Source organism: Malania oleifera, chromosome 13 (assembly GCF_029873635.1).
Source record: "Malania oleifera isolate guangnan ecotype guangnan chromosome 13, ASM2987363v1, whole genome shotgun sequence".
NCBI lineage: Eukaryota > Viridiplantae > Streptophyta > Magnoliopsida > Santalales > Ximeniaceae > Malania > Malania oleifera.
In genome coordinates, this window is record NC_080429.1 from 28,816,285 (window position 1) to 28,844,178 (window position 27,894).

The window sequence follows — 27,894 nt, forward strand, 5'->3', positions numbered from 1 at the left end:
GATGGCTGCATACTTGCGCAGGAATAAGTGGATCCACACGAGTAGTGATGGATGTAATAAGGGAGTCGTAGTCGGAGCCTAAACCAGCCAGGAGAAATGTAATGAAATCAGATAATGGAATGATTTTACCAGGCATGACAAGAGAGTCTTGAAGGAGCTTTGCACGACGATAGTATTCAGGAATGGATTCTAAACCCTTCTTGAGGGGGGTGAGCTAGAGTTGAACTTGCATAGTGCTAGCATTTGATTTTGCAGCAAACAAATCTTCAAGAGTTGTCCACACTTCACGGGAAGAAGTTGTTGTGAGGACATGTGCAATCAGTGTTTCAGAAAGAGATGAGATCAAAACACCGATGATAGCTTGATCCTGCTGTTGCCAAGCGAGAAACTCAGGAGATGGTGTGTTGTTTTTGCCGAACGAGTGAGGAGGGACATTAGAGCCATCTATGTATCCAAATAAGTTATGACCTTTGAGATAGGGTATGAGTTGTGTCTTCCACAGTAAATAATTGTCATGAGTTAACGTCACTGTAATCATATGGAAGGGAGAAGGAAGTGAAATAGCAGGAGGTTGCGTGTATGAAGAGGATGCAGTAGGAGACTCAGCCATGTTGTAGATGAGAAATTGGAGAAAATGGACGTGAGTCCTAACAAAACTTTGATACCATGAAGAAAGGAAGAAAACAGAAAATAAACAGAGGATAAAAGATAAAAATGAATTCTCGCTGAATGCTCCTTTTCTCTTTTCCAATCATAAACTAAGCACAGTATTGTATATATATATATATACAAGGAGGAGGAAACTAGAATATTCTCTGTAACAAACTTAACAAAAAATATAATAAAAAAAATGGAATATCAGTAACAGAAAGTATTTGTTTGAACTGAAAGTTATTCTTGAGCTGAGGGTAGTTGTGTATTGTTAATAAACCTCCTTCGTGTGTTTGAAGTTGAAGTATGTTTATTTTATGTAATTTTTGTTATTACTTCTCTAAAATTCCTTTATGAGCAAAATGTAATAATATACATTACCTAGAGCAATCATACAATTTTTCTTAAATTTTTTTTAAAAAAATATATTTTTCACATAAGAAACAAAAGGCATAAGAAAAAAGATGGACTGATATTAAAATGAAAAAAAAAATCACAAAAAGGAAAAAAGTACTGAATATTGAACAGGGATGAAACGGTAAATTCGGAGGCTGAGCTCATTGTGACTATAAGTTAGGACGTGCCAGAGGATTGAGCGTTTGTTCTGATTAGAAAGAGAGAGAGACTCAGAGAGACAGAGACAGAGAAATGGGGGAGGGAACGATCGCAGTTGCCGGCGTTTTCTCATTTCTATGCCTCGTCGGTCGATGTATTGCAATTGAAGTGCCACAGTATACAGTGATACACTCAGAATCGGACTTCGAGATCCGACTCTACAGAGAGTCTTCGTGGATGTCTGCTCCTACTCGAGACATCTCCTTCGATAAGGCCACCAGAAACGGCTTTCACAGGTACGCCAATTCATTGATGATTGATTGCTATCCGTTCGCTTGCTAAAGAAACCTAGGAAAAGAAAAAGAAACGAAAATGAAGAGTTTATAATTTTGGTTTCCATTAACCTTTAGGCCGAACTCTCGTGACTACTACAGCAGAAAACTTTAGAAATGGAAACCAGGATTTTATAGTTGTAGTTAATTGATTGTTGATTGCTACTAAATGGTTAGTTTGTTGATGATGTTTTGTCGTTAATTTGTTGATTTCTTTTTTATTTTTTTAAAAAATATAAATTGACGTCGTTATGAAAATACTCAAGACGAGGTGATGATGTGAATAACGGTGACTCCACCATATGAACAGAAAATAACAATGAAGTAGCGTGGTTTAAAAATAAAATATACATTGAGGTAGCATTTGGTTCACAGCTAGAGTTGGAGTCGGAATTGAAAACAGAATGTCAGATTCTTCTATCATATTTAATTCAACACAAAATCAGAAACGGAATTATATTATTGTGTTTGGTGTAAATGGACATCAGAATCGGAAATGAGTCTAATTTATCGATTATGACACTATATAATGTAAAAATTAAAACTTATGCTATTAATTTAATATGGAATAATATTATAAATATATAATTATTATATAAGAGTATTATATTAAATGATATAAAAATTAGTTTTTTTTACAGTAATATCAGTATTATCGTGTACTTGATTATACTTGCACATTGTATTTTATCATATTTTTTTATTAATGTTTGTTTTAACTATATTATTTATATTGAACTTCATCTTATATTTTATAATTGTTATTTTTAATATGTAATTTTTTAAATTTAGATAAAAATATTGGATATTATATTATTATAATAGAATATATTATATAATATAATAATATATAAGAAAGCAATAACCATATATCATATTTTATTTACAATAGTATTATATTCTTTTGTATACTATATATTTACAATTAATGATATTAATGTAATATTTGATTTTATTTTAATATTAGAAAACAATATAATAAACCAATCATCATATCACAATTATATCATGGTAGTTTATTATTTAATACTATTCTATTATTTTTTTACATGTTATAATATTATTACTAATAGAGACCCCATGCTATGCACGTGGTATGATTTCAAAATATAAGTCTTAAATCAAATTATTTCTAATTAAATTATAACATAGATCCTGTTGTATGCACGGTTATGGTTTTATATATAAGTTACAATTAAAATTATTAAACAAAGTTTCAACTTCATGCATTAAGTCAAAAAAAAAAAAAAAAAAAAAATAAAACATTGCTCAGAAATTAATAGAATTTGGCGACATATCTGTTGTATTTCAAATGTTACACATTTTAACCAGTAAAAATTCAAATACGTTTGATTCCAGGATGAACCTATATATTCAAACTTTAATACTCAATTTGAACTCTCAAACATAACCACCAAACAATCAAATCTACTCAAATTTATGCCTACATCGGTGCTAATTTTTCACAATTTTTTATTTTTTAAAAGCAGAATGTTATCATGTATTCGACATTTATGCAATAAAACAAGTACATGTAATTCAGAAAGTCAAAAAGAACTTTCACTAATTACTCAATGATTAAGTGTTAACTACATAGTTAACTATAGGTTGTCAAAACTTAAAAAATATTTCCTCTATATTTCAAACGTTTTACAATTTTTTTACCTAGAAAAAATTCATAAACAATTTTATATAATTCTCAATGATAACATAGTATTCACATGATTGTAAAATTTAGAAAATTTATTCTATCTCATTAGAGCTGATTAGAAACCAACAATCCAAGTCCATGGCAATGCTTCTTTGTGATTCTGCCCATTTTGCCCTCCTTGAATTCTCATTTTTGTTTGATTACACCGGGAATACACCACCTGTTAACCAAGTAATATTGCTATTGAATATTAATAAATAAATAAGTTTCAAGGACATAAATACTAGTAGAGTAGAATAAATGAAGAGGATTTCTGTATAGAAACATGAGCACTTGATATATCTTATGTCCAAACAAACGGATGTATAAAATTACCACAGGGCTTATGAATTTCATATTAATTTGAAGAAATGGAAATCCATTTGAACATTAAATCCTCTATAAAATATAATGCATATGTATATCATTAATGTACTACAATATTCATATTCCTTACTACTGCCCATTTGTATGATTTGCAAGTGTATCTTACAAATACTATATTTTGTGCTACTTGGAGTTGACTTTAGGCAACTACAATCCACTGTTCAAATCACCTAACCTTAAATCCTGATTTGCAGTTGTAGAAAGGTTACTCTGTATGAGTTCTAGGTGCATCAAATCAATCCTATTAACATTAAGGGCAAATCTCGTTAAAATCAAATTACCTTTATTAATTTATAGAATCCTTTCAATTGAAGGCACTGTATAATATATAGACTTGGAACTATGCCTAAATCATCCAAAATGAACCCTTCAAAAAAGATATATCGGTTTTCCTAAAAAAAAATTATAAATTATAATGGTAATTTCATAGAAGCTTCAAAAAGCAGAGCACATGAACAGCACTGAGTAAAGCAGAAGCTTTGAAAATGCTCCCAGAGATTATTTCCAAAGCACAAAAATAAGAGAATGAGAACATTGAAGATTTAAAAAGCAGAGCACATGAACAACACTGAAAATTCCAAAAACAAACTAGTAATTTCTAACTAAGCATAGAATAAATCTCTAAGAAACTGATGCAAATAGAAGAACAAAGTAAATTAAAACATTAAAAAATAAAAATAAATGCCCAATAAAATGTCAAAGAGATGAACCTTGATGAAGCTCATGGTGCTAGATTGCTTCAAGCCCAGCTAAGATGAAATCAATCTTCATCCTCCTTTTTGGGTATTTTTCTGTGTTTTTGAACCTTGCATATCTAGGTCTACTTTGCATATATCCTTGATCTCAAGGAAGATGAATGCATAACTGTCATGAGATCATAGATGCTGTGAGCGCGCAAGTGAACACTGAAATTTGTTAAATACATTTTTATTTTCAGTGAATGAAAAACTCAACAGTGCACAATAACAGTTTGCAAAAATATTTAAATGGATAGTTTGTATAAATATAGAGTGAGTGAAACTTAGCCTGATACTAAAACATGTTGTTATTAAAACTGTTTTAGTAGATAGTTTAAACATACTCATAAAGAAGAACAAAAAAGACAGCATCCTAAACTTAAAAGTAGAATCCAATTAAAAAAATTTATTTTACACCAATCCAATTAATATGCTTGAGCTAACTAACTGAAATATCACAATGAAATTTTTTAAGAATTCAGACTGTGAATTTAGTAGGACATATTCAAACAAAATGAATAATTCCAAATCTTTAATCCCAAGTAATTGAACTATTGTTATCATAAGAGATACATGGTTTTATTTCTATTATTTATATATCACCTTGCTCTTCGACGTGCATTTGGACTAACCGCAACTGAAATGCTCTGCCTCTCAAAATCCCCATATCATACAAAACCAGTAAATCGTGATTTGTTCTAAAACTTAAGTCAAGCATAGCAAAAATTCCAAATTTCAATCAGTGACAAAAAAGAGGAAAATTAATGGGAGTACTCGCTTAATCCAAAATTGAAGGGAATAATCTCTTTTGTACTCATAAAAAAATTGATTGGATCAACCTCTTAGATTTAAAATCCAAAAAAAAAAATTAGAAGGGTAAGATCATAAAAAAATTCCTATCAACTGAGAGGAGAACAAAATAGGGAACTTCGGCATTTAAAGAGAGAGTTCTTTAGTTGGTGGTTGGTGGCATTTGATGGAGTGGTTTAGGAGGCCAATATTTCAATCTCCCTTCAAGGTAGGATCAGTAGCCATCAAATAGTAACAGTAAAAATAAAAATAAAAATAAAAATAAAAACATTTACACTTGTAAATAACCTAGACCCTATTTTATTTTCCCTAACTTTAGTCATCGCTGACAACCACCAAGCATCTACCACAACTATTTTGGGTTGGCTACCCATTAAATTGAATGTATAAGAAATATTATTAATATTTGTAGAAATTAGTTTCACAAATCCCATTCTATACATTAAGTGATGGAAATGATGGACAATAGTACACAATTGAAATCAAATGAAAAGGATCATTAGAAGAAAGCGAATGGAACTCACAAGTAGATGTCGAAGATTCACTTAAGAGTGGAATAGATATATTCAGGATCGTCTAGTTGCCACAATTCCCTCATAGACATGACAACATGCTTGAACGACTGCCTTATCTTGGTTTCTTCTACTACAGATAGCGGGAGCTAGGCAAGAAATGAAGTAGAGCATTGTAGCTTGATCTTAGTCATCTGTCAATAGAGAGACAATGGAAGGGGATGGGAGGGGCAGAGTTTGTCATTTGTTCCACTGGATAGGATAACAAAAAAAGGAAAATAGGAAAGGGGGCTAAATCATGCTATGATCCCCTCTTCCCCGGACCCTGCATACACAACAGTTTTGTGCATCGAGTTGCCTTTATATATATGTATATATAAAATTCCTACCTTAAATTAAAGGGATTAAAGGAGAATCGATCAATGATGACAAGGAGAGGAATGGAAAAGGGGGCTAAAATCATGAGAGCAAGAGAGAGACGGATGGAGAAGTTGCCAGAGGGAGGAATTGGAAAGGAGGCTTAAATCATGGGTTTCATTGGATTGGCAATGTAATACATGCTCCGAGATAGAGGGAGTGGGAGAGAGTCAATGGGAAAAATTTTTAGCCAATAGCTGATCAGCACTTTAAAAATCAGCGAATCAAAAAATAAAATTTTAATTTAAAAATAAAAAATGTCGAAAAATTCAGATCAGCATTTGGAGGCTTCTGAAGCCAAATTGATGTCTTTGAATATATAAGTGTTAGGACCGGAGGAGCCTATGGGTGGGCTTGATACACATGGGTGAACACGAACTTGACCCAAAAGCTTGAGTCTATTAGGTCTTGGGCCCAACCATGTATATAAGTACCCATCATCCACTCAAATTTTCCAATGTAGGATAACTTCACAAGTGGAATTGTCAACAATAAGTATAGATACATAATAAATATTAATAATAATTGTTATAATATTTATATTAAAATACGGTATTAGATATCTATATTTAATGGTATCATAATATTAATATTATTTTATATAAAATTTTATATTTTTAATACACATGCATGCGCCTCTATTTATTGTACAATAGTATTATATTCTTTTGTATATTATATCATTATAAAATTCTATTATTATATATTTATAATTAATGATGTTATTAAATCAATGATATTAATAATTAATATTTTTTTATTTGAAAGTTATAAATAATAATATGACAAATAAAGAATCATGCCACAATTATATCATATATATATATATATATATATATATATATATATATATATACATGTATGTATGTATGTATGTATATGTATTATAGGGAGTAGGGTAATATATATTTTATTTTCAAGAATTGGAATTTGTTTCCAAACTAAGAGGCATTAATCAAAAGGAAGGCTAAAAGGGGAATCTCATTCATACATGGAATAGGAATTGCAATGAGATTACTGCAAACCATATGCTAGGAATTGGAGTCGGTGATTCTGATTCCGATTCCTAGAGTTAATTCCCAATACCAAACTCCACTTAATATTGTCATTGCAAATTGGTCGACCAATCACAACATGCTCATCAATTGGTATATCGAATTGCTAATTGGCATCCTAGAACATGACTGTGGCCTTGTCAACTTGTAAGTGAAATGTGTGCATCTGGGTCCTCCAACACTGAATGAAGGCCGTTTTAAAATGATGATCCGAGTAGAAAAAACAAACCCGTGTGACTTCATGAAAAGTATCCTTTGTAAGAGTGGAAGATTGCACAGGTATCAATGTGTTGCATCCTGTGTCTTTCATATCTTTATGGACATATTCCTATCCTGCTCATGAAGTGCTTCAATCATATGACCCTTGCTCCATGACTGCAGTATATGGTGGATGCAGACATTAGCAGAAATAATTGGATGCATAAACAACTGAACAAAATGAACAAGTTAATAAACAAATGCGTAAATATTGTGCAAAAATAGTTGGGTTGTTAGAGGAAATGTCACAACCAAGCATACTGTTTATAGATAGTGACAATCCATAATATGTCATCTGATTTTATTTAGGCATGACTGCTGGTTGTGTTCTCCACACACGCCACATTATTGCTTACTTGTTGTTTCTCTTTGGTCCATAAAATTAGTAACTCATGTTGACTTTGGACGCCACTTTCCCATCAATGATCTTAGGTTTGGATACAATGCCACGATAAGTTCATGCTAGTAGTCTTCATGTGGAACTAATTTAAACGGTGACTTCTAACATGTGTAATTTTGCACGAGAGTATCACAAGTGATAATAAACTATCCCTAATCGATGGCAATGTTACTGCGTGTAGACATCATATGAGAAAACAACAATCTTTATGACAATCATTGTTTCATGTGCATGTATACTTGCCTGTGCAGATGCTGCGGACATGATTCTCCTCGTTCATGTTGAGAGATTGACATGCCGTCTTAATTCAAAAAATGCATGTTCTTGTAATCTCATGAGCACTTGTGCCTTGTTGCTAATGCTGTAGGAGCCTTGAGGCATGGGATGTCCTCAGGCTCCTCCTTTGTCTAATAGCTGCCTCCTCAATGTCCTTACTGGTCTTCTTGATCCTTTCCATGATCTTGTAAAATTTTCAAGGTTGTGCTATGAAGCTTGCCTAGACGCCTACTGTTGGATGCATGATCTTGTTGACCCTTTCCACCATATGCCAGACCACCTGCCAAATACTGATTGATGTCAATCAATTCTTTCTTCACAATCACAAAAGAAAGCATTAATATCAGTTCATTATGGTTGACCCTCTTGGCAATGAGCACCATGTTCTTGTACCTTCCATATAGATGTGTCGCATTATTGCTGATAACTAACCTACAGTACCAAAGCCATTAATAGTATGTATAAGTTGCCAATATAAGAAGAATTTCTATAGTATTTGGCACGCCAACTATAGTAGTCAAAGGCGGGTGCACCAAGGCAATGCCTTTTGCGCCTCATAGAGTTTGATACAAGGCGGCATGCATGAAGTGTAGCGAGTGCAGGGCATGCCTCATTTATTTTTTCACTTATGATTCATTTTATTTTTCCTCTTTTAGTCCAAGCCTTCCTAATTGTGTTATTTGCATCTACAACAACAAAACCAAGCCTTGTCGGCTATATGAATCCTTTTCCACCAATTTATGTGATCATGAATCATTTCTTTTGACAGATTTAGGGCTATTAAATCCTTACTCACTATCTCTTTCCAAGTTATTTTAGGTCTACCCCTACTCCTTCTACTGCCCTCCACAATAACTAACTCACTCTTCCTCACTAGCGCACTATCTCGCTTACGTTGCAAGTGTCTATACCATTTGAGTCGTCCCTCCCTTATCAAATCTTCTATAGGAGTTACACCTAACTTACCATGAATATGTTCATTCTTTAATTTATATTTCAATGTTATACCACTCATCTATCTAAGCATTCTCATCTCGACAACTTTTACTTTTTGGATATTTTGTTTCTTTGTTGCCAAACATTCCGATCCATATCGCATAGTTGGTCTTATAGCTGCCCTATAAAACTTCTCTTTTAATTTTAAGGGTATTCTACAATCACACTTCCCCATTTTACCCAACCAGCTTTAACTCTATGCATTACATCATCTTCAATTTCTCCTTCAGCTTGCATAATAGATTCAAGGTATCGAAATCTACAAGTGCTATTTATTACTTCATCATCAAGTTTAACTTTGTCTCCAATATTTCTCCTACTATTGTTGAAATTACCTTTCATATATTCTGTCCTATTTCTACTTATCCTAAAGCCTCTAGATTCCAAAGCTTCTCTCAATAATTGTAACTCAACCTCTACTCAGCCCCTAGTTTCATCAATTATTACAATATCATCTACAAACAACATACACCATGGAACCTCATTTTGAATACTCTTGGCCTGTTGGTCCTTCACTAAGGCAAAAAAATAAGAGATCAAAGAATAAAAAGGCAGCCAGGTGGAAAAGCTCCCGCATATGCAGGGTCTGGGGAAGGGTTGGACCAATTGTTAAAAATAAAAAATAAAAAGTTAGAAGCACTGGATCACATCTATTATATCTTGCAGATGCAAGTCTCTCAACTCTTGGGAATTCTCACGAGTGATAACTGATTGAAAGCCTACCCTTGTTTCTCATGAGTGATTAACCAGACAGATTGACCTCTGATCAACCAAATAAATCAATTTCTTCTTCTTCTTCTTCTTCTTCTTCTGGTCTGCTCTGCTGTAAGCTGATGTGACCCCCCCTTCTTTATGTTCTTTTTTTTTTTTTTTTCCTCGAGTTTCTGCTACTTTTTGTGGCCTGCTCTGCTGCTCTCAGTCAGAGTTGCTGGAATTTCTCTTACTTATTTCCTGGAATTTCTACTGCATTTTGTTCTTCTTGTTCGACCAGCAAACCCCTTTCCTTCTTTCTCTCCTTTTCTTTATTTTTACTGTTATTTTTTTTGGAAATTCTGCTGCTTTTTATTTTTATTTTTTTACTATGCTTGCTAGTCTGTATTTTCTATGCATTTATGTTCTAGTATTGGATATTTTAGCATTTTTAAATTCAAATATTATTGCTAATGCATTTACAAATCAAGAATCCATCATATAATACATCTTACATACAATTTCAATAAATATGCATCTCATCTTCATGAAGCGTTTGTCTTCACCTCGCACCTAGGCTCCATTTGCCCTTTACACCTCAATGCCCCTTGCACCTTTGGCTACCCTAATGTCAACAAATTTCTGCTACTTTTTGTGGCCTGCTCTGCTGCTCTTAGTCAGAGTTGCTGGAATTTCTCTTACTTATTTCCTGGAATTTCTTCTGCATTTTGTTCTTCTTGATTGACCAGCAGACCCCTTCCTTCTTTCTCTCCTCTTCTTTATTTTTACTGTTACTTTTTTGGAAATTCTGCTGCTTTTTATTTTTATTTTTTTAACTATGTTTGCTAGTCTGTATTTTATATGCACTTATGTTCTCGTATTGGATATTTTAGCATTTTTAAATTCAAATATTAGTGCTAATGCATTTACAAATCAAGAATCCATCATATAATACATTTTACATACAATTTTAATAAATATGCACCTCACCTTCATGAAGCATTTGTCTTCACCTTGCACCTAGGCTCCATGTACCTTTTACACCTCAATGTCCCTTGCGCCTTTGGCTACCCTAACGTCAACAAAAAATTTATATATATATAAGAGTAAGTTGGTGTTCTATATAATATAAATATAGTGTGTGTGAATGAAAAAGGGAAAGTAGAGATATATATTGATTTATGAAAGAGTAGTTTTTTTTCCCCATTGTAAGGAGAGAGAGAGAGTTGCTCACGGTAAGAAAGAGGGGGACAGAGCACAAGACCCGGGACAGAGAGGGAGTAAACAGAGGATGGGAATATGGGATTTGGGGGGTGGAGGAGGGCATGGGAAAAGTGGGAGCCTCTGACCAGGCTGGGACAATTATTATTATTATTATTATTATTAAAGTGTGAATTCATTAATAGGTCACCGGGTGAGTGCCACCCATTTACAGGCAAAGAAAAAAAAGAGAGGAACAAAAGTGGTGAATCAACTGTGACATAAGCTATCCAAGAAATTGAGAATTGTGTATGACAGTCTCTACAGCCACTAAACAAACTTGTAAGTGTTGTAAGCCATCTGACCTTGAGGATTGTGTGAGAAGTAGTTGTTCCTTCAAAAGCTCCAGGATTTCTCCCTTTCCACAATATCCAAGAAATAGTGAGTGGGATCAAGGACAAAATTTTTTCTTTTCCCTAATTGTGTCCTTCCAGACCCAGATTTCCTTTACCACATTTTCAGCAGTGGCCCAACGCTGACTGGTAGGAGCAGTAGCCAGATTCCAAAAAATACTCGTCTAGGGGCAGTGAAGTAGAAAATGGTCCACAGTTTCCACATCTTTTTTGCATAGAAAGCATCTTTTGACCTAAGTGAAACCCCTTTTCTGAAGGTTATTGAGAGTGAGTACCTTCGCCAAAGTTGCCTCCCAACTCCCAAGCCAAGAAAAAAACACCAATTTTGGTTGGCACTTGAGTTCTCCAAATAACTTTCCATGGGAAGTTGAGCCCAGCTTCAGAGGGTCCAGCTACTTGTAGAAGGAACTGGTCGTGAAGTAGCCATTTTTGTTGAGCTTCCATGTAGGCACATTTGGATTGTTCCAATTGGGGACATTACTGTATAAGTAACTTTAGAAATCAGCAATGAAGATGTCCCAAAGTGTCCCATTGATGAAGTGGTCAGCATACACTCACCAAAGCGTCTTTATTGCTGGCTAGATTAAAAATAGGAGGAAATTGGCAGCTAAGAGTGGATGATCCACACCAGGTGTCGTGCCAAAAGTAGATGTTGTTCCCATTCTAGCATGAAAATGGATGGAAATGGAATCAAGCTTCCAATCATGGGAATTTCTCACGAAGGAAATGTCCAAAAGTGTCCCATTGATGAAGCGGTCAGCATTCATACTCACCAAAGCATTTTATTGCAGGCTAGATTGGAAAGAGGAGGAAATTGACAACTAAGAGTGGATGAGCCACACCAGGTGTCATGCCAAAAAGTAGATGTTGTCCCCATTTCTAACATGGAAATGGCTGGAAATGGAAGGGAAGAAATATTCCCACCCTTTTCTGATTCACCTTCCTAACACTTTCCCCATAAGAATGCCTTCATTCTTTAGATGCCCACCCATTGTGATAAAGGTCATACTTGATGGCAGTAATCTTTCTCCATAGTACCTTGTTCATGAATCTCTAAACCCATTTACTGAAGAAGGCCTTCTTGAAAAAGGCTTGAGTGATTTAAGACCCAAGCCACCTCCTGGAATTGGTTTTCGAACAACTTCCTGTTTATCTAATTGGAACTTGAAAACCTCCCATGTATTTACCAAAGAATCTTTTTTGAATGTCTTTCAGTATTTTGGCCACAGAACAATGAATGGAAAGAGCAACATGAAGTAAGCTAGGAGGTTGAAGAGAGTGCTTTTGATGAGAGTGAGTTTGCAAGTTCAAACTGCAATTCCTGCCAATGAAGAATTTGCATGCTGTGAATGCCTTCCTCCCCAAATTCCAATTTGCATTTTGAAAATGTAGGACCATACCTAGTTACATATTATGTTTCAAAACATACTTATTTTGGTAAAAGCATTTTAAAGAAGCCCTAAATTGTTTTTCCTTTTTTAAACAAAAAAGTCCAATCAGCATCCTATCATGGGACGGGATAAGTTTGAATTTCTAATCAATTAAAATGAAAATATTCAATTGTAAATTAGTCACACAAATCATTTTTTAAATATTATTGACCTTTAATTAATCTCATCGCTGCTATGATTTTGAGCTGGTAGTTTTGTTCCTTGCCCCTATTTGCAGACCAATCCCAATGTCCCTTCTTGAACTAATACATATAATTGACTCTGCCTGATTCTAGACTTATTTTATCTATCTTCTTAAGTTGTATCAAACTTAATTCTTCTTGACTTGTGTGCTACTCCTGCCTTAGCAAGCATCACTCTGCAGGAATTTATCTGGGGGAACCTTTAAAACCTTTTGTTGAGCTAGATTTATATTTTATCTAGTGGAGATGTCGTAGTTTAGGCATTAGTGGCCTGTTTAGTTGTAGAGAACAGTTTTGATTTTCCATTTTAAATTTTTGAAAGAATTATAAAAATGCCTGTTATTTTTTAGTTTTCTAAGATTTGCATTAAGAACTTTAAAAAAACTTGTTCTATTTAATAACATCTCTTCTTTTTCGATCAAAAAAGATTTGTATTAAAAAGGTAGAAAATTAAGGGTTTGTTAGTTGTAGAAAACAGTTTTAATTTTTCATTTCTAGATTTTCAAATAATTACAAAAAAAGGACACATTGTTTTTCAATTTTCCAAAAATTATATAGGAAATTAGAAATGTAGAAAAAGATAAAAAAGATGTTTTCCAACTTTCCTATATAAATTTAAAAATAAGAAATCTGGATGGCACTTTTTTAATTAGTTGAAAATTTGAAAATGGAAAACTAAACTATGCCAAAAATTTTTATTGTTTTCCAAATTTTTATACAAATGCTGCAAAGCTGAAAAATAAACTGGATATTTTTGTAATTCTTTGGAATGCTAAAAATGAAAAATGAAAGCTATTTTCCTCAACTAAACAGGCCCTAGAAAGCTTTATGGGTTTTTCAAGACTAAAGGGTACATTAGAGGAACATGAACTTTAGTTGCCAACAAATAGAAATCGCTGAAAGTTATCTTTCAGTCTGGAATATAGTCTGCATAAACAATCGCCAAGAAAATATAGGCTTCATCTAGCGATGTTTAATCAAGAATTTCATTTTGGCTTTTGTGTACAATACTTGCAGGCAGCTAGGCAGTTGTTGAAACTAGGGATGCAAAATTATTCATGGTGTTTTTCTTTAGAATTGATAATCTTACAGATGAATTGTGGTTAGGAAGAGCATACATTGCAAGTCCAAATAAAAACATTTTAGGGCCATCTTAGGTTCCTTGTTCTGGTATTTCATTACGTGATGGTTATTGAGTATGTTGCCCATGAAAGATTGGTGAGATCTGAGTGTTGCATAATCAACAAATTTAAATTAAACTGACATTTAACCATAAGACGACAAGAATACCTGCTGCACATGGAGTTTTCTATATGGTAGACAGCATACACTTTTGAAATAGAAAGATTCATGACAATTTAGGAGTTAATCCCTAGACCATGAAGTAGGAACCTATCAAGATTGTTGTACATAAGATGGAAGAACAAGAGTTGTCTGTTGGGAAAAATTATATATAAACTAATTCTCACAAGTAAATCAATGGCGCAATGCAAAAATAAATAAAATGAGACATAACAAATTTAACGTGGTTCCCTCAAATGTTGAGGTACGTCCATGGGGCACGGCATCCAAATCCACTATCACCAAAATTGTACAAAGTGGATACAAAAGACACAAGCCTTATAAATACACAAGGGTGTATAACAAATATAGCAAGATGAAATGACCTCACCAAAATGATGTGAACAAAGCTCCCAAAAAAATAACCAAAAGAGCACAACCAAAAAATACCAATATGCTGATAATACACAGCCGGAACAGCAGCAGGTTGCTGCAGTGGAGAAGACGACCAGCGCGGTTGCTGGCGTGAGGTGCTGGTGCTGCAGACATGAGAAGATGCAACCGGCGTGGGCGTGATGATGAGCTAGGTGAGGTTCTGTGTGCGAGGCACTGCTAACATGAGGATGCTAGGCTGGTGCAAGAAAATGGAAAAGGAAGAGGAGGAGATGCCCGGCTGCGCATGAGGCTTGCTGCTGCAGGCGTGAGAGCTGCTTTCTTGAGAAACCAACAAGCATTTAAAAAAGAACATCACTTTCCAATTGTTGGGCCCCACAAGGAGGGAAACCCAACAAATCTCCCCCTCCCGACTTATGGGGACAACTCCACCAATATTGCCAAAACTCTACACTTCACATGCTTGTCTCTAGATAATACTTTTGTCATCATATCCAAACCATTATCATCGGTGTGAATTTTGTCAAGTTGCTACAATTTCTTATCCAACACATCCCGAATCCAATGATATCTAACATCAATATGTTTTGACTTTGAATGGAAGATAGAATTCTTACTCAAATGAATTGCACTTTAGCTATCACAAAAAAGAACATATCTTTCTTGTTCCATGCCCATCTCTTTCAAGAATCTCTTCAACCAAAGCAATTCTTTGCAAGATTCCGTAATGGCAATAAATTCGGCTTCCATAGTAGATAAACACATTTCTGTAATTTTGATTGTCATGTCACAGCTCCCCTTGCAAAGGTCATCAAATAATCCGAAGTGGATTTTCTAGAATCAACATCACTGGTTATGTCGGCATTCGTGAATCCATGGAGCATAGATTTACCATTTCCAAAACCAAACACACCTTTGAAGTGCCTTTAAGGTATTGGAGAATCCATTTTACCGCTAACCAACGCTCCTTTTCCTGGATCAGAGAGAAACTGACTAACAACTCCAACAACATGAGCTAAATCCGGTCTTGTGCAAACCATTGCATACATTAAGGAACCAACGGCCAAAGTATAAGGAATTTTCTTCATCTTTTTCTTGTCTTTCTCACTTGTAGGACTTTATTTTGTACTAAGCTTGAAGTGACTAGCAAGTGGGCAACCAATGGGTTTTGCTTTATCCATATTGAACCTCTCAAGCACTTTTTCAATATACCTTTCTTGAGACAACCAAATTTGTCCTTTTTCACAATCACGAATAATTCTCATGCCAAGAATTTGCTTTGCCCGTCTCAAGTCTTTCATAGTAAAAGACTTGCTCAACTCCAACTTCAACTTGTCAATCTTGGAAGAGTCTTGTCCTACAATGAGCATATCATCAATATAGAGTGAGAGAATAATATAAGTGCCATCCATAATTTTTTTCACAAACACACAATCATCAGAAGTGGTTTTTGAGTAACCATGACCAATCATGAAAGAATCAAATTTATTGTACCATCTTCGAGGTGCTTGCTTCAACCCATACAAATTTTTCTTTAATTTGCACACTAAATTTTCTTTCCCTTTCTATTTGAAGCCTTTCGGTTGTTCCATGTAAATTTCCCTTTCCAAGTCACCATGTAAGAAAGCGGTTTTCACATCTAGTTGTTCAACTTCTAAATTCAAGTTTGCTGCCATGCTAAGAACAACCCGAATAGATGACATCTTCACAATCGGTGAGAATATTTCATCAAATTCAATTCCCTTTTTTCTGACCAAAGCCTTTTACCACAAGCCTAGTCTTGTACTGAAGATTCTTTCCATCAATTTTTAACCTAAACACCCATTTGTTTTTCAAAGCTTTCTTTCCAGGAGGAAGTTTAACCAAATCATAAGTGTGATTGTCAACTATGGACTTCATTTCCTTTTGCATAGCCTCCATCCATTCAGCTTTATTTTCATGGTTCATGGTTTCTTGATAGCTTTCAGGCTCCCCTTGATCTGTTAGAGTAACACAATCACTTGATGGATATTTAGTTGAAGGTCTTGGCTCTCTTAAAGACCTTCTCAATGGAGCTTGCTCTTGAACTTGTTGCTCCCCCTCATTTTCATCTTCAACATCATTAGGAATTTCATTATTTCTAACATCTTCAAGAGGTGGAAGAACATCTTCCATATTTTCATCATGTGCCAAAGGTGGAGAAGGTGACTCTAAGTCAACAAAGTCATTCCCATTAGATTGTGGTTGCTCAACCGTGTCAAAGTCTTCAATTGTTTGATCTTAAAAAAATACAACATCCCGGCTTCTAACAATTTTCTTGTCAATCGGATCCCACAATCTGTATCCAAATTCATCATGCCCATAGCCAAGAAAAATACATTGCATTGTCTTGTCATCAAGTTTGGATCTTTCATCTTTTGGAATGTGAACAAATGCACGACAACCAAACACTTTCAAATGATCATAAGTGACATCCTTACCTTTCCAAATTTTTTCAGGAACTTCACCAAGTAAAGGAGTTGAAGGAGACAAATTAATCAAGTCCATCGCCGTCCTGATTGCTTCACCCCAAAATGATTTTGGCAACTTTGCATGAGAGAGCATACATCTCATTCTCTCTAGTATGGTGCGGTTCATCCTTTCGGCAATTCCATTTTGTTGGGGGATTTTCTTGATGGTCTTTTGATGTCTAATGCCTTGGCTATAACAATATGCATCAAATGGGCTAATGTACTCTCCACCATTATCTGAGCGCACACATTTCACCTTCTTTCCAGTCTCCCTTTCAACTTTAACCTGAAAATGCTTAAACACATCTAAAACTTGATCTTTAGATTTCAAAGTGTAAGCCCAAACTTTTTTTGAACAATCATCAATAAAAGTAACAAAATAAAGTACACCACCATGAGACTTAACTTTCAAAGGACCACATATATCGGAATGTATCAAATCTTGAACATTAGATTTTTTAGTAACAAATTTTGTACGAAAAGGAGCTCTATGTTGCTTACCGGCCAAACAATGAACACAAGCTTTAAGAAGGCTACCTTTCATTCCGCGTAGGAGCTTCTTTTTGAACAAAAATTGCATTCCTTTTTCACTCATGTGCCCAAGCTGCTTATGCCACAAATCAGTGGAAGAGTGACTCTCAATTGCATTCACAACATTACCAATTTTACCTTGCATCATGTATAGGGTACTATTCTTCTTGCCTTTAGCCACCACCAAGAGCTTCCATTTTCCATCACCAAAATGGTTGTCAAACCCTTCATCATCAAGCTTTTCGGTAGATATCAAATTTAGTCGAATGTCGGGTACATGTCTTATGTCTTTGAGCACTAACTTACATCCAAGATTTGTTTTCAAGCAAACATTTCCCATGCTAACAATTTTTGACAAACCTTCATTTCCCATCCGAATAACTCCATAACTTCCTTTGGAATAGGAAGTGAAGAAATCTTCCCAAGAAGTGATATGGAATGACGCACTGGAATCAATAACCCTATCAGTCTCTTGACTTGTCAAATTAATACAATTTTCATTACAAACAACCATAAGATCACCATCAGATGCAATTGAAGTTGTGTTTTCATGCTTTTTCTCGAAATTTTTTTCTTTGTTTTGCTCCTTGAATTTCAATTTTTACACTCCTGCTTCATATGCCCTTTCTTATGACAATAGTGGCACTCAATATCTTTTTTCGAAACTGAGATAGACCGGTCTCTTGATTTATCATTACGGTGAGAAGCTCTACTCTTACTTCTACCTCTCCCTCGATTTTCTGTCACAAGTGCCTCTGAATGAGCCAATTGATTTTCTTCTAATTTCTTCATTCAACAAGCTGCTAATTACTTGGTTCATAGTAACAATTCCATCGGGAGCCGAATTACTGTCACAACCAAAGTCTCCCAACTTTCCGGCAAAGAGTTAAGAAGTATTAGGGCCTGCAACTCATCATCAAAAACTATTTTCATAGTAGCAAGTTGATTGATAATATTTTTCATCTCATTCAGATACTCAGTAATAAGATCACCATCTTTATATTTCAAGTTCACTAATTTTTGAAAAAGAAAAGCTTTATTTGTAGTCGACTTTCTATCGTAAAGACCCTCTATTTTTTTCCACAATTCATGTGCCGAAGTTTCGGTAGAAACATGATGAAAAATACTATCATCAATCCATTGTCGGATGACACCAACTGTTTTTCTATTAAGCCTATTTCACTCATCATCACTCGTGTCTTAAGGGTTTCAACTATCACCCTCAATAGGTCCATCCAAATCTTTACAAAATAAAAGATCTTGCATTTTTGTTTTTCAAGTTACCCAATTACTTCCATTGAAGCTAATCATACGACAAACATTACCATCCATGATTTACACAAATCTAATGAGTCCAAATAACACGGCTCTGATACCATTTGTTTGGAAAAATTATATATAAACTAATTCCCACGAGTAAATCAATGGCGTAATGCAAAAATAAATAAAATGAGACACAACAAATTTAACGTGGTTTCCTCAAATGTTGAGGTATGTCTACAGGGTACAACATCCAAATCCACATCATCAAAATTGTACAAAGTGGATACAAAAGGCACAAGCCTTATAACAAATTTAGTAAGATGAAATGACCTCACCAAAATGATGTGAACAAAGCTCCCAAAAAAATAACCAAAAGAACACAACCAGAAAATACCAATATGCTGATAATACACAGCCGGCACAGCAGCAAGTTGCTGCTGCGGAGAAGATGACCGGCACAGTTGCTGGCATGAGTTGCTGGTGCTGCAGACGTGAGAAGATGCAACCGGCGTGGGCGTGATGATGAGCTAGGTGAGGTTCTGTGTGAGAGGCGCTGCTAATGTGAGGATGCTAGGCTGGTGCAAGAAAATGGAGAAGGAAGAGGAGGAGACACCCAGCCTCGCGTGAGGCTTGCTGCTGCAGGCGTGAGAGCAGCATTTAAAAAAGAACACCACTTTCCAATTGTTGGGCCCCACAAGGAGAGAAACGCAACATTATCTTTGGGGGTCTCAAATGTGAGGAAAATAACAAAAGAGTGGATTACCCTGAGGAAAGATGTGAAAACAAGTTATTAAGTGAAGGTTTAACCTTTAATATGGTGGGAAAATGATCAAAGAGTGGATAAACCCATGGTTTGCTGCAGTTGCCAGTTGGCATAGTGGACTTGTAGCAAATGATTATAGTGTAAATTTTTTTTTTTTTGTGACACCATTCAGGGTGGTTGACACCCTTTGGGCTGGCATCCCCTTGATGCGCTTTCAGTACAGTACCCCTTACTGATCAAAAAAGAGGCGGGGGGGGGGGGGGGGGGGGGGCGGACAACAACCGTGAGTTGGAGTAAGTTATATGGGAATACAAGAACATTTTCTCTCTCTCCGTGAACCTGCCTGTCCCTTTTTTTTGCCTGGAAATATGCATCTGTAAATTACCAATTGAAAGTTTTTCTTCTAAATTCCTTTAGACCCACATATAGTGTCATTCTTAATCTGTTCTTAAATTTGGGTATCCTGTTAATTGTTCAATTTTAATTCAGCAAAATATGCATAAACCATTTAATTTATATTACTATAAAGACCCAGCTATGCCAGAAAGTTACAGGTCTCTTTCATTCTTAGACTGTTCATTCACAATGCATATGAAAGCAAGTTAAAATTGAATCTGGAGTTGACACTGCTTTTTGGAGTTCCCTCTCTTTTATTTTTTTTTGGCACTTAGAAGTAGAAGTAGACAGTAATAAATATTCAATGGCTCCGTGACTTGTATGCATCCATTTATATTGATATTATTATATTGAAGTAATGGCGAGTTACAATGCGAATGTGATTACATGAACCCATCCATCTATAATATGGGAAGTGCATCTTGAAAAGGGAAGGCAACTTTTACTTTGGACATTTTTAGCAAATGATATGCATATTCAATATACAATGACTATTGACAAATTCTAGAATTGTTTGGTACTTTATTCATATCTTGCTATCCATGAAAAATGAGGCAACAAACATTCTGTTTCTGATTTGGGAGGATCCAATTTGCTTGTCTAGGACTTCTCATTCTTGTTTTCATCACAGGTTATTCCAGTACATCCAAGGTGCCAATTTGAACTTCTCTCGAATATCAATGACAGCACCTGTCTTGACAAGCATTGTACCAGATGCCGGACCCCTTCACTCATCGGCATACTACATCCGATTTTACCTACCTGTGAAGTTCCATACCGACCCACCCGTTCCTCTTCCTGAACTGAACCTGAAGGCCAATACATGGGCAAGCCACTGCATTGCGGTAAGGAAGTTCTCCGGATTTGCAAAGGATAGTAACATTGTCTCAGAGGCAGAGAAGCTTGCTGTCAGCTTGAGCAAGTCTCCGTGGGCAAACTCGACTTCACCTGAAAGCAAGTACGCTTACTCCATTGCACAGTACAATTCGCCATTAAGGATCATTGGGCGCTTGAATGAAGTCTGGGTGGAAATTAATGGATCGGGATTGAATGGATGTGAATCCACTGGAGTAGCTACTTACTGAGCTTGTCCAAAATGAGTGGGCACTGCGCCATATTAACCTTCAGCTTTCGTGGGCATGCAGCTGCTGTGCTAAAAATAAAAAACTTGCGCCAATGTATATATTGGTTCCCCTCTCTGTTTGTGTATATATATACCAATATATATATATATATACACATAATAGTTGGTTTGCCCCTCTCTGTGTGATAACATCATGGTGCCTGCTAATGAGTCTTTTATTGGCTCCTTGCGTGGAAAACATACCTTTACATATTTATAAAATCTCACCAGCAATTAATAGGATTCCTTTCTGATTGGAAAAGAGAAAAAGGAAAAAACGCTTTTTGTATTTTGTGGCAACTTTCTAGGAAGGTTATCCCTTTGAGTGATGATACTTCAGTTTGGTTTCTTTGGTTTTTTTCCAGTCCAGTTGATTAAAGTTGAATGGAGTTCTGGTTATTTGTGAAACAGAGATTATTGGCAACATTGGGTTTGTGGGAAAAAGTGCATAAACAAAAGTAACACAGGTTGCAGCAGTCTTGATTTCAAACATTTCTTACAGTGCTTCAACTTATAGTTGTAGTGTAGCTGCAGGATAGGCCCCTCACATGGGCTGGAGCTGACTGATCCACCTTTTTAAGCTTAGATCTAGCAAAGCAGGTTGGTTCAGATAATCGGACTGAACATATTATTGGATGAGGGAATTATAATTCATTATCAATTCAACTAAGCAATGGATTTATGTGAGTGGTATAGGATGGTCCATGATTTATAATGAATAATTCATCATTTCCAATCCAATTATAACTTTTTTAACCATATGATGAGTAATTCATGTCGTAATAATAATAACCAAAGTTATTTTTAAAATTATAATATAGTAAATTTTTAAACATTTATTAATCAATCACAAAAGTAGAAACTTATACTACCCAATAATTATGGCAAGTTATTAAAGAAAAATAATTTGAGACTTGTTTTAATCATGAGAATTGAACATTAGAGCTTGAGTTTGAGTGGGAGCATGGCTAGATCCAAATATTCGTGCAAGAATTGAGAGTGTGGGGCTGGAATTGACGAACTGGGCCTATAGATTATCTATGGATTTAGATATGCCAACAAAATTTTTAAAACTAAACCTAATATATTCAATGTGCGAATCAATTATGAGTCGATTTACGTAGATCAAATTTATTTAGATTAATGGATTTATATCCATTTTGTCAGGTATAAACAAGCTACAAGAAATGATATATAGAAGGTAAAAATTTTTAAAATATAGAAAAAAGAAAAATAAAAATAAAAAAATTCATCTGGAGCCCATCCTATTTTCTTCGGAGGCATACCAAACACTTGATACAATAATTATCATATCCCGTCCAACCTAATACTATTCAATGAATCAATTTTTTATATAATTTAATATGGCTTTTGACCTATGCAATTAAATAATATCATTTTCGTACTTCCATTCTAGGCTTGTCCTATCATTGACAATTACTTAAAATTCTTAAAATGCCCTATTAATGCTTAATTTTTAGATCTAAATATTATTTTTCTAGTTCTCGGAAAGTTATGATCCCACAGTTTGATCTTACAATCCAATGCCCCAAAACTCCCAGCTTTAACAACACTGCTTCAATAAACCAAAACATAAAAATTAAATTAAATCAAATCAAATTTGTCACTATGGATGTACAAAATACCGAAAAATAAAAAATCAAATCGAAATCGAACCGAAATCACAAGCCGTTTGATTTTTCAGTATTCAGTTTCGGTTTCGGTCTTAGAAAATGTAAACTGTTGATTTTGGTTTTCAAAATATAACTGAACTGAAAAAACCAATTTAAATTTAAATTATATATAAAAATTAATATAATTACTTAATTAGTATGTTAATACATGATTGGTCCATTTAATACTTGGAAATCAAAATATCCAATAAATTCTCAACAATCGGTCAAAAACTGAAAAAACTGTAATCGAACCGTTGAAAGTTCGGTTCTCTAGGGGATAATAAATTCGGTTCGATTTCAGTTTGGGAAGACTAAAAACCGCAAGGTTCGATTCGATTTTCGATTTGGCCCCATAACTAAACCGTAAGAAACCGATTACACCCCTATTTCTCACTTTGTTTTTTTTTTCATTCCATCTATTATTTTAGTTTTTTTGGCCCACAAAACATTCTCTTTTTCATTCAATTTATTGTTCCACATTATTTCAACCCATTCCATTCCATTGTGTATTGATATTCTCTTATAGAGGATCCTGATAACCTGTAACCCTTCAACCGTTTGAGTTTTGTTGGAAGACACCTATGTATTATTCGTCCAATACTTGCTCACCAAAAATTAGTAAGTCTATTCAGAGACAACTTGTAAAAATGAAGATAGTACCTGAATAATCATTGAAGCAATGTCAAAAATGATGCTCTCAGAATCCAATTCAACACAAAACATGTATGAAGGGGGTTATTTATATTGTATTAAAAAGGAAATAAATGAATATTCTCAGAATCCAATTCAACACAAAAAAATGTATGGTGTGCTCCTTATATTGTGTTAAAAAGGAATAAATGAATCATACTTGTACAAAAGAAAGGTACAAAAATTAAATTGCTCACAAAACTAACCACTTCTATATGTGCAGCTGATCTTAGTTTGGACATTGCTTTGGATAAATGTAAGATGGCAAAGATGCTCCAACACGAACAGCCGATTGCTTCTTGCCCAGCATAGGAAGCTTGATTTGACTATAGTAAACGAAAAACAGAAGGCATAGAAGTAAAACAAATATCAAAATGGGTGAAAATATGACCTTTTTAATTTTTGGTGATAAAATGCCAGTATCAATTTTGGTGGTACTTGCTAAGTATTCCCTTTCAACCAATGCAGCTCCTAATGTCCAGGAAATGTCTGCAGGACCAAAAATTATCTCTGCATTGCCTATGCTGAGGGCATCATCAATGAGAGAAACCACGTAGGGCACCCGAAAACAATACTGTTCAGCATAAATTTGGTTTCTAGAAACGCTTTTGTCAGCCCATGACCTTAAACATAACTGCTGGCCTCTCCCCAAAATATCTGTCAAATTTGCTCTTAGACTCAAGTTTAACTCGCTGTACACAGCAAAGAACCCAGATAACGCATGAAATTGTGTAGCCAAGTGGGAAACTGCAGTCAAATTAAGTATACTAGTGCCTGCAAAAAAAAGAGGAGGAAATTAAAATTAGATCTGGAAAAATAAATTTATAAAAATCCACTTGTGTGTGGACAAAATAGGTAGTCATCCTAAGAGCTTCTCATCATGCATGTTAAGTTCAATGGTGAAATGTCTGTGATAAAGTGTGGCATGCCTCGACTCAAAAGCACATCGATGACAGAAGATACTGCTACTCATTCATGGACAAATTTCTTTCAAGTATCGTCTGCATTGGAATTTGGAATGACCTGGCCTGTAAAATATTCCAAAACCCATTTGACGGTCCATCTTTTGGTCACCCTAGTGCTGCAGGACCTCCATCCCGACCAAAAAAGGATAAATCCTTATAACCTACTCAAGTCATATTATTCAACTACCCCCACTTACAATCACATGCTTGGGAAGCAAGCATGGAGGTCCCGCAGCACTAGGGTGAAGCCCAGGCCCAGTTTGGGCCTCCGATGAAGGAAGTAATGCATGTTCAACAAATTCAAAAATAGTGTGTGTGTGCCCGCTGCACGCGCGCGCGCGCGTGTGTGAGTGAGTGAGTGAGTGAGAGAGAAGAGAGAGAGAAGAGTGGGCAGGTGATATCAGATTAGCTAAACTAGAAATAAGTAAACCTACAGATTCAAGCTATTCCTTGATCTTTATCTAATGAATTGGGGATTGTAAATGTTCAGCTGGGGGCAACCATATGTCAGATTATGATATTATGCACATGAAGCACATGACAAAGTGCATTGCTTTTGTATGGAATTTCAATCCAAGTCATATATTATTTTCATCTAGACTCTACAAAATATTGCCTCCTTAAGTGCTGGATATTCCCAATTATTTCTATAAAAAAGTGTTCATGAATATAGTTGCACATGCTGTTGCTCATACACAAAAGATAGACAAATTAGAAAGGTACATTAAAAAAAATTATATAAAACTCTTGGGAATGAGCCAACATCAACTGATCAAAGGGGGACCATCCTTGTTGGGTAGTTTAAATTTAGGGCAAACGACACTCTCGTGAGGTTTGGTAAAAAGATAAAACTCCTCTTAGATTTCAAAAATGCCACAGACCTCCCTTGAAGTTTGCCAAAAAGACACAAATCTCCCCTCAAAAAACTTATCTTTTTGCAAAATACAAAGAGAAGTTTGAGTCTTTTTGGCAAATCTCAGAGGAGGTCCCTGAAATCCTTGAAATCTCAAGGGAGGTCATTGTCTTTTTGCCAAATTTCGGAGGATGTCAATGTCTTTTGCCCTTAAATCTATTAACTTCAAGTAACAATATGTTTTTTTTAGAAAAAAGAATAGCGTTAACTTTCTCATATGCCAATACTTGGATTATCCTCAAGTTGAAGACCCTCACAGATAAGAGGGAGGAGGTAGCTAAAAAATGAGCAAGACTAGTAAGGAACTACAATGTCTTCAAAAATTTAATGGAAAATATGGAGATCCAAGATTCAAATTTTACCCCAAAAAAATAAGGATTTAATTGAAAAATGGCCTTGAGAGGGAAGGGAGGAACATTTTTTTTTTTTTTTGGAAGTGGTGATAAGGATCTTCAAATATTTAATGGAACAACTGGCTTTTGATAGAGCAAGGTGGCAAAAAAGGATTCATGAATAATGGATTTGTTGAGTTGGGTAGAATTAAGAAGGCTCCTGATTATATAACCCCAAACACAACGCAAAACTAAGACAATAAAAAATAAAGCAAAATAAAACTATCTATTCCTACTCTCAGTTGAAGACTTGAAGCAATGAAGTTATTGGAAAAACTTTCACGATGCCCCATCATTAGAAGTTGCAAAGCCATTAAAAATGTTTAGAATGTCTACATTTTTATCTACTGGATGGAGAATAAGTGATGGTGTGACCTTGTTATACAATCATATCATCACACTGAGAAGAGAATTTCACTTTAGAGATTGTGCCACCTGTTAGTGATGACCAATCTGAACTACTTGAATTAGAGGCAGCAGCCCTTGCCAGTCCATGGCATTGCTTCCAGTCTGGATCTCCAACAAGATCTATTGAAGCTGATTCATTATCCCACAACTTACCACCTGTATTCGGCCAACTGGTAGAATTTAGTCTAATGCAATCAGAGCAATTATGGTTCTGCACAAACCCAGAACTAAGACAAGGATGCCTCAGCTCAAATCTACCACTAGCACTTCTTCTGAGGGATTGCACTTGACTGAGCATAATAACTGTCCTATCAAATGCCTTATTTAGACCAAACGCTGGGAATGAGTATGCCAGGATCTTATGCTCAACCAGACCAATCTTTGATCTCACATATTGCTCATCTTCCATTGGCTCATCCACTTCCACCACCACCTGCAATGACGAACCTCCCAAATCAAGCAGTCCCAAAGTCGGCAACCTTGAGGAATTTCCAAGCATTCCCATTTTATAGTTCAGAGCAACCCAGCCATAGTAAGCTTCTTCCTTCCCATTCAACACCCTTATCCAACTTTTCCTGTTGACAAACTTGTGTTCCTTTACAATAGCCTCCACAGCCTCCAAAATCCACTTAGCATCTTCAATTGGCAACCTCCTTAAACCAGCAGTAGCTAGAACAAAAATGGGAGTGTCTCCATGCCTTCCCTCTGGCACCCATTGTTCTGCCAATAGAATCAATGGCTCCAAAGATGCTCTCACTCCGGAAAGATTGCCGACAAATTTATCTAAGCCAGGCTCTGTCTGCATGCAGTGGTACTGACAACCACTCTTCCAAAGAGGGGTCTCTGTTGAATTACCAGGATACTCATGAACCAACACAGGCAGGTCCCAGTCACTTTCATCCTTCATCGTCCACTCATACGCGTTCACTCTCGTCCCCGTGCTTCCACAGTCTATAACCACACTAAAGTATGACTTTCTTAGCACCTTGCCCACCCCACCGATATCAAAGGCATGATAAACCCCAACCAGTAATAGCACAACTAGAATGAAGATAATGCTAATTTTCAAGACTCGTCTATATTGAAAAAACCCCATGAATGATGGCTTAAATTTTGAAGGAGATCTGGGTTCCATAGGCAAATCATCACCATAAATCAATTCCAAATTCCTCGATTTTCTACTCCCTCTTTACCTCCAAATCATTTCCAAAACGCACCAAGGAAAATACAGCACGATAAGAATCCAAATGAGCTGTGAAAATTAAATGTTTTGGATCAAATTATACTTGATATGAGCAGTTCAGGCACTCCTCAGTGGTCAACAGGACGCTGTTCAAGCACAGATTCCAAATAACTCACAGATGAAAAAAATCTAATATAATATATACGCAGCACCAACCAAAGATAGATGCATATTTCAACATATCTGAATGCATGCTGAATCGTTGTTCTAAACGATCTGAACCCAGTCATAGAAAACTTCCATTAAATTCACGTACCTTATGCGTCTCTAAGACCATGGATCTCTCTCTCTCTCTCTCTCTCTGTGAGCAAGAGAGACTGGAAGAAGTGTGATGGAGTCCATTCTCCATAGCCTTA

The 27,894-nt window shown here is 35.4% G+C and overlaps 2 protein-coding genes across 5 annotated transcripts; one reads left to right on the forward strand and one right to left on the reverse strand.

Annotated features, from left to right (window-relative positions):
* Positions 1-1,237: 1,237 nt before the first annotated feature.
* LOC131146955 (uncharacterized) lies at positions 1,238-21,494 on the forward strand. Its single transcript, XM_058096829.1, has 2 exons — positions 1,238-1,502; positions 20,760-21,494. Exons 1-2 carry the CDS (start codon positions 1,300-1,302, stop codon positions 21,211-21,213), a joined length of 657 nt encoding a protein of 218 aa, XP_057952812.1. The 5' UTR covers positions 1,238-1,299; the 3' UTR covers positions 21,214-21,494.
* Positions 8,048-27,868, reverse strand: LOC131146954 (probable apyrase 7). Of its 4 annotated transcripts, none has more exons than XM_058096827.1 (3): positions 26,323-27,866; positions 23,824-24,391; positions 8,048-8,360 (listed from the first exon to the last, which is right to left on the reverse strand). In XM_058096827.1, the coding sequence occupies exons 1-2, from the start codon at positions 27,428-27,430 to the stop codon at positions 23,847-23,849; spliced, it is 1,653 nt and encodes a 550-aa protein (XP_057952810.1). In that variant the 5' UTR covers positions 27,431-27,866; the 3' UTR covers positions 8,048-8,360; positions 23,824-23,846. The 4 variants fall into 4 exon arrangements, with proteins under 4 accessions (XP_057952810.1, XP_057952809.1, XP_057952807.1 ...); XM_058096826.1 differs by lacking the exon at positions 8,048-8,360 and adding an exon at positions 10,757-10,838 and having other exon boundaries at positions 26,323-27,855; XM_058096824.1 differs by lacking the exon at positions 8,048-8,360 and adding an exon at positions 23,314-23,587 and having other exon boundaries at positions 26,323-27,844.
* Positions 27,869-27,894: the final 26 nt, after the last annotated feature.